The sequence below is a fragment of the Panthera uncia genome (assembly GCF_023721935.1).
Source record: "Panthera uncia isolate 11264 chromosome A3 unlocalized genomic scaffold, Puncia_PCG_1.0 HiC_scaffold_11, whole genome shotgun sequence".
NCBI lineage: Eukaryota > Metazoa > Chordata > Mammalia > Carnivora > Felidae > Panthera > Panthera uncia.
Window position 1 is genome coordinate 42501643 of NW_026057578.1, and position 7018 is coordinate 42508660.

Consider the following 7018-nt stretch of genomic DNA (forward strand, 5'->3'; position numbering starts at 1 on the left):
AACTGATGTGGAGAAAGTCAAGAAAATGTTGTATAAACAAAATAGACGTGTCAGCAAAGAGATAAAAATCCTAAAAAGAAACCAAAAAGAAATTCTGCAGCTGAAAAATACAGTAGCTGAAATGAAAAATTCCCTGGAGGGATTGAGAAGCAGCTTTGAGTGGGCAGAAGAAAGAGTAAGTGAGTCTGAGAGTAGGACAGTGGGAGTTTCTGGGTCTGAACAACAGAAAGAAGAAAAATGGAAGAGGGGCACCTCAGTAGCTCAGTTGTTTGAGTGGCTGACTTTGCCTCAGGTCACGATCTCACTACTCGAGGGTTCGAGCCCCATGTCGGGCTCTGTGCTGACAGCTCACAGCTCAGAGCCTGGTGCGTGCTTCAGATTCTGTCTCTGTCTCTGCCCCTCCCCTGCTCAAGCTCTGTCTCTCTCTCAAATGTAAATAAACATTTAAAAATTTTTTTTAAAAAAAGAAAAGTGGGCAGAGCCTGAGGACCTGGGGAGGCACCATCAGCTGGTGTATGAAAGCACCATGGAACCCCTCCCCTCCCATATCCTTTGGGCAAGAGGAGGGAGGCTTGGATAGTTTAGAAAAAGATACAAATGTGGGAGAGGTGCTCTGGGACCAAAACACTGGGGAGGAAACTGAGGTGTCTTTGTCCCCATCTCAGAAAATGCTCATGCTTATTAAAGTTTATATTTGTGAGGTTTTTTTTGTTTGTTTTCTAGCAGATCTTTGTCCCTAAGAATGCTTTTCTCTTTTTACCTCTTGAGCAATATTTTCCAACTGTTAAGACTGGCCTTCTTACGAAAGACTGTGTTATAGGATTTCTGGTACTTGTTTTTTAGAACAGTTGCCTTTAAAAGCATTTTCAACAGGAATCTGAATAGTTAACATTTTACGTATCATTAAAAACTTTCAAGAGCACCTGGGTGGCTCAATTCGTTAAGCATCCAACTCTTGATGATAACTCAGGTCTTGATCTTGGGGCTGTGAGTTCAAGCCCTGCCTTGGACTCTGTGCTGGTGTGAAGGCTTTTTATTATATACTTTTTTTTTTTTTTTTTTTTTTTTTTTTTGCCAAAGTTGGTTATTCCCCCAAAGTTCAACTCTAATTTATGAAACACACTGTATAGTTTTATTTCACTTTACTATTTGTACAGGCAAATAGGAGCAGACTGAGATGTGCATCTGACTTCTGGGGTAAAATGAACTGTTTACCAGGGCCAGTGATTCTCTTGCTTGCTTGCTTTCTTGAGAGCTGGTTTTAATTCACATATAAAACCAACTTCATTTGGGGCACCTGGGTGGCTCAGTCAGTTGAGCATCTGACTCTTGGTTTCGGCTCCCAGCGTCATGGGACCGAGCCCCACGTTGGGCTCTGAGCTGAGTGTGGAACCTGCTTGAGATATTACCTCTCTCTCTCTACCCCTCTTTCTCTCCTCTCTGCACTGTCAGTGCAGAGCCTGACATAGGGCTTGATCTCACAAACCCCTGAGATCATGACCTGAGCTGAAATCAAGAGTCTGACACTTAACCAACTGAGCCCCCAGGCACCCATGTGGTAAGTGTTTTATGAGCTTTGTTTGAATTATTCTGTTTAATCCCCACAGCAACCTTGTGAGTTAAGTTGTTATCCTAATTTTAAAAAAGAGGAAACTGAGGCAGCCAGAAGGTGGTAGAGCCAGGATTTGAAGCCAGACAGGCTCCAGAGCCTCTCCCTTGACTCTTATGCTCTGTTCCTTCAAAGATTGGAGGTTCCATAGCATAACACAGGCTTGGAGTCCTAGAGTATCTGGAGAGTGTATTTTCCACATAATGCCAAAATTGAAAAGCCAATAATTTTTAAATTCTTGGACTCTCCAGGAAGAAGACTTCGACCTGGTGGAGCACAGTAGCGGGTTGCCTCAGTGTGGGAAGCCCCATGTTCTTCCGTTCAGGGGCTCAAGAATTCGGAGAACCAGGATGGTGGAAGCTCGTTCACAACAAGCCACCAACGATGAAGCCTGAAGGAGAGAAGCTGTCTGCCTCTACCCTGAAAGTAAAAGGTACTCTTGTGAGAACACTATAGCACGTGCTGGCCAGGCCACAGCCAAGCAAGCATGAGTTTAGAAGACCTCCTGCTTGTAAGGCATAGGCCAGCTGCCTCAATGGAGCTACTCTGCTTGGCAGGTGTATTATTACGACACATTTTGTGTATGCTGTAAATAAATACCATACAAAAAATATTTTGGCATTTCCTAATCAAGTTACCAGTTCTGGAAATGTCCTTTGGTATCTGCAAGGTTCTCTTTTCTTTTTTCTTCTAATGTTTATTTAAAAAACATTTTTTTTAATATTTATTTTTGAGAGAGAGACAGGGTGCGAGTGGGGGGTGGGCAGAGAGAGAGAGGGAGACACAGAATCAGAAGCAGGCTCTAGGCTCTGAGCTGTCAGCACAGAGCCCAACGCGGGGCTTGAACCCAGGAGCCTTGAGATCATGACCTGAGCCAAAGTCGATGCTCCACCAACTGAGCCACCCAGGTGGCCCAAAAATGTTTATTTATTTTGAAAAGAGAGAGAGAGAGAGGGCACACGTTCAAGGAGGAGGGGCAGAGAAGGGGTAGGAGGAGGGGCAGAGAAGAAGGGCTGGACAGAGCATCTAAAGTGGACCTTGCACTATCAGAGTCAGATGCTTAATTGACTGGGTCACCCAGGTGCCCCAAGCTTCTCTATTTTCAATCTCATTTTGTTTTTACAGCTTTTTATGTGGAAATTTGTAAACACCCACCAATATGAAGAGAGTGGTGTAATGAGTCCCTATGTACCTTTCTCTTCACTTCAGCAGTTCACTGCTGGCCATCTCAGTTTAATTTGGCCACTGGGTACTTTCCCCCAACCCTCCACCCATTCCACGCCTTGGATTATTTAGAAGCAAATCCCGTCATCAACATCTCATTCTTAAACATCTCAGTACTATCTTTAGGAGATAAGGATTCTTTTTCGTGGCCTAACCTGATGCCATTCTCCCACTTAAAGAAAACTCCTTACAATCACATATTGGTCTGGGGTTTTTTTAATCTAAAAAATTTTAGTGAGCTTTAAATTTTTAAAAATATATTTGAGAAAAAAATCAAATAGTGTTGAAAAGTATAAAGCCTGACAGTGTCCTCCTCCCCTACACCTGCCTGCAGTTTCACTCCCCAGAGTAACCACTACTGTGTCCTGTGAATGCTTTTAGCATTTTTAATTGAAAAAATAAACTCATGCTGTAATACTTGTTCTCTATCCCTCTCCCCCACCTTACTAGGAGCCCCTGGACATCTTTCCATAGCATTCCATGTAGATCTGCCTTATTTTCTTTTTTTCCAATTGTATTATCCCATTGAATGACCTTCATAGGATAATATAATAGGACATTCCCGCTATTGATGGATATTTTGGTTACTTCTGCCTTTTTGTTGTTGTTATTTTAAATAATACTATATGTGGGTAAATTATTTGTGATAAATTCCTGGAAACAGGTTGCCATATCAAGGGCATGTTTATTCCAAATATTAGTGTTGCCAAATCACCCTCCAAAAAGTTGTAATAAAAATTCACACCTTACTAAAAAGGCATGAAAATACCCATTTCCCCATACTCTTGTTGAACATTACCAAACTTTTAATATTTGCCAATTTCAACAGGCAAATACGGTATTTAATTATTTAAATTTGCATTGTAATCCCTTTTTTCTTGTCAGAAGCACCCTAAGTCCTAGTTTAGGACGTTCTTGTTGAACATTTCTCTATTTTGAACATGGTAATAGGTTCACAATTAAATTAGCAAAAGAAACTAAAGTTGAGATACTTCTCTTTTGGCAGCCTCCAAACCAGCTTTAGATCCCGTCATTACTGTGGAGGGCCTTCGAAAACGGGCAAGTCGTAATCCCGTGGAATCTGCCATGGAATTAAAAGAGAAAAGGTCTCGTACTCAGGAAGCAAAGGACATTAGGAGAGCCCAGAAGGAAGCAGCTGGCTTTCTGGACAGGAGTACTTCTTCGACCCCTGTGAAGTTTATAAGCCGCGGTCGCAGGCCAGACGTGGTTCTAGAAAAAGGGGAAGTGATTGACTTCTCGTCCTTGAGCTCCTCTGACCGCACCCCTCTGACAAGCCCGTCTCCTTCTCCCTCTCTGGATTTCTCTGCCCCTGGGACCCCCGCCTCTCACTCGGCCACACCCAGCTTGCTTTCAGAGGCAGATCTGATTCCAGATGTGATGCCACCACAAGCCTTGTTTCACGGTAAGACTTGCCTTTCTTGGGTCTTTTGTTTTTCGTGTGTGATAGAATGTGTGTATTTTCACTTTGTGGGCGGTGCGCCCTTCATTTCTTCTTTCCCGTGTCTTGATTACACTGTCTTGCACTCTGCGCAGACGATGACGAGATGGAAGGCGATGGGGTCATAGACCCAGGGATGGAGTATGTACCTCCGCCTGCTGGGGCAGCAGCTTCTGGGGCAGTGGTCGGGGGCAGAAAGAAGGTCAGAGCGCCTGAACAGATAAAGCAGGAGGTGGAGAGCGAGGAGGAAAAGCCTGACAGGATGGACATTGACAGTGAAGACACAGATTCCAACACATCTTTGCAAACGAGGACTCGAGAGAAGAGGAAGCTCCAGCTGGAGAAGGACAGGAAACCTAAAGGGCCCAAGTACACCCCCGTGAGCATCTACGAGGAGAAGCTGCTCCTGAAGAGGCTGGAAGCTTGTCCCAGTGCCGTTGCCATGACGCCAGAAGCTCGCAGACTGAAGCGGAAATTGATTGTCAGACAAGCGAAAAGGGATAGGGGATTACCACTTTTTGACTTGGATCAAGTTGTTAATGCTGCTCTTCTGTTAGTTGATGGAATTTATGGAGCCAAAGAAGGGGGAGTTTCCAGGCTTCCAGCTGGACAAGCCACATACAGAACAACCTGTCAGGACTTCAGAATCCTTGACCGATACCAGGTAAGATTCCCGGGGGCAGCAGATGGGGGCGGGCAGGCAGCACTACAGAAGGAGGGGGCACAGCTGTGCTCGACTGGAAGTCCTGAGTGACTTTGGGAGAGAGAAGGAAACAGCAAGGGAGCAAAATAGAAAAATTTCTGGGCTTTGGTTTTTGAAACTATTCGGTATGAATACCCATGATTACAGCCGGGTTTGTTTGTTTCCTTTGGGCATTCAGGACAGAGCCTTGACGCTTTCTTTGCCTCTCCTAGTCCCGGATGGGGACTGAGTTTGCACATGGTTTGTGTCATAGCCCTGAGTGGCAGGCTTGTTGAGGACATATGATGTAGCAGACCACATGCTGAGCAGAATCGGAGGACGTGTAAACATCTGTGTAGTTAGGAGACAACGCGTAGAAATAGATCCATGTGTGGCAGCATAGCTTGAGAATATTCAGGGGAATCCAAGTCTGTGAGTGCTCCTGGGAATGGTCAATTCCACTCAGAACTTCGAGAATACGCCTTCCCAGAGCAGGAATGACAGGTCTGATTTCCCTGAGTCTTTGTTAGCACTTGCTCCTAAACAGCCTTTAACTAGTTTTGCTGGTCTGATGGCTGTAAAGTGAAATCGCATCTTTTATTTATATGTTTCTGATTACATTCTTATATCTCTGCCCGTGAATTGCTAAATAGGATTAAATAATTGCCAAATAAGATTATTTGCACGTTTTCTGTCTTCTTTGGAAACTAGTGGGCTGATATTGCTGGTGTTGTGATCTTATTCTATGAGGTACCGTGTGTGGGGCTTTTTCTTCCACTGTGTTGGGCATGTGGTGTGTGGGCTCTTTCAATTTGAAACTCTCCTAGAGCTCTGGAACATCTTAATTTCCTATATTCTATTTTCTCTCTCTCTCTCTCTCTTAAATGTTTATTTATTTATTTTGATGGTGGGAGCAGGGGAGGGGCAGAGAGAGGGAGAGAGAGAATCTCAAGCAGGCCTCACTCTATCAGTACAGAGCCCAACATGGAGCTGGATCTCACAAACCATGAGATCATGACCTGAGCCAAAATCAGGAGCCGGTCGCTCAACCGATTGAGTCACTCAAGCACCCCATCTCTGTTCTGTCTTTTTGGAACACATCTATTATTTGGATATTGAACCCTGTATACTAGGGGTTGGCAGGCCTTCTGTAAAGGGTCAGACAGTAAATGGTTTTGGCTTTGCAGGCCACACAGTCTGAGTTGCAACTACTCAACTCTGCTGTTGTGTGAAAGCAAGATATAATGGATGGGCATGGCTGTGTCCCAGTAACACATTATTTACTAAAACAGGCTGGATCTGGCCTGTGGGATAGTTTGCTGACAACCCCTACTCTAGGTGGATCCCTTAATTTTTTTTTTTTTTCCTATTTTGCATCTTACCTGGGAAGTAGTAACCTGCCTGCCTACACCCTAGAGGTGAATGGGGTGGTCCAGGAGCCTACCATTCAGCTGGAAAACTTCCCTGAGTCTCCCTGTTTTCAGTCCCATCTTGGCTTGGCCAGGTGCTCTGGTGTCCAGAGTCTTTCCCAAGCCTCTCCAGACACTCTGGTCTTCTGCCCATGGAGGGAAAGATCATTTCTGGATGTGGGCATTGGGGGTGTAGTTGGAGGCTTCAACCTCTTAGGTAGAGAGACTCTCAGTCCGGAGTCTTCTTGCCCAGTCTCAGTGTTAGCAGGACCTGATCGATGCCTTGTTGCCTTTCCTGAGGCTCTGCGTGTATATCATCCTGCTCCTGGCCTGTCTTCACTGCTGCCTTAAGTTCTGGCTCTCTCGTCTCAGGTGTTTGCCACTTACTCCTGTGCTTGGACTGCAGTCACCTGTTCGCCTGTTCTTTGTTCTTGTGGGTTTGTCTTTTTAATCCCTGTACTTAATTTTTTAAATTATGACATGTGACCTGTAGCTACAGAAGAATACATAGGACATGTTATAGTTTATGGGTTAATTTAAATAAATACTTTTGTATCTGTCTCTTGGGTTAAGAAACAGAACATTAGCAAAGAAAGAAAGAAAGAAAGAAAGAAAGAAAGAAAGAAAGAAAGAAA

General features: G+C 44.4%; 1 protein-coding gene across 1 annotated transcript in view; it reads left to right on the top strand.

The window, feature by feature from the left end:
* KAT14 (lysine acetyltransferase 14) overlaps positions 1-7018 on the top strand; it is a 36978-nt gene that overhangs the window by 11586 nt on the left and 18374 nt on the right. The window contains exons 4-6 of the mRNA XM_049651182.1: positions 1861-2042; positions 3840-4256; positions 4388-4956. Of these exons, the coding sequence (XP_049507139.1) occupies positions 1861-2042; positions 3840-4256; positions 4388-4956 (1168 nt within the window). The remainder of the gene's footprint in view (positions 1-1860; positions 2043-3839; positions 4257-4387; positions 4957-7018) is intronic.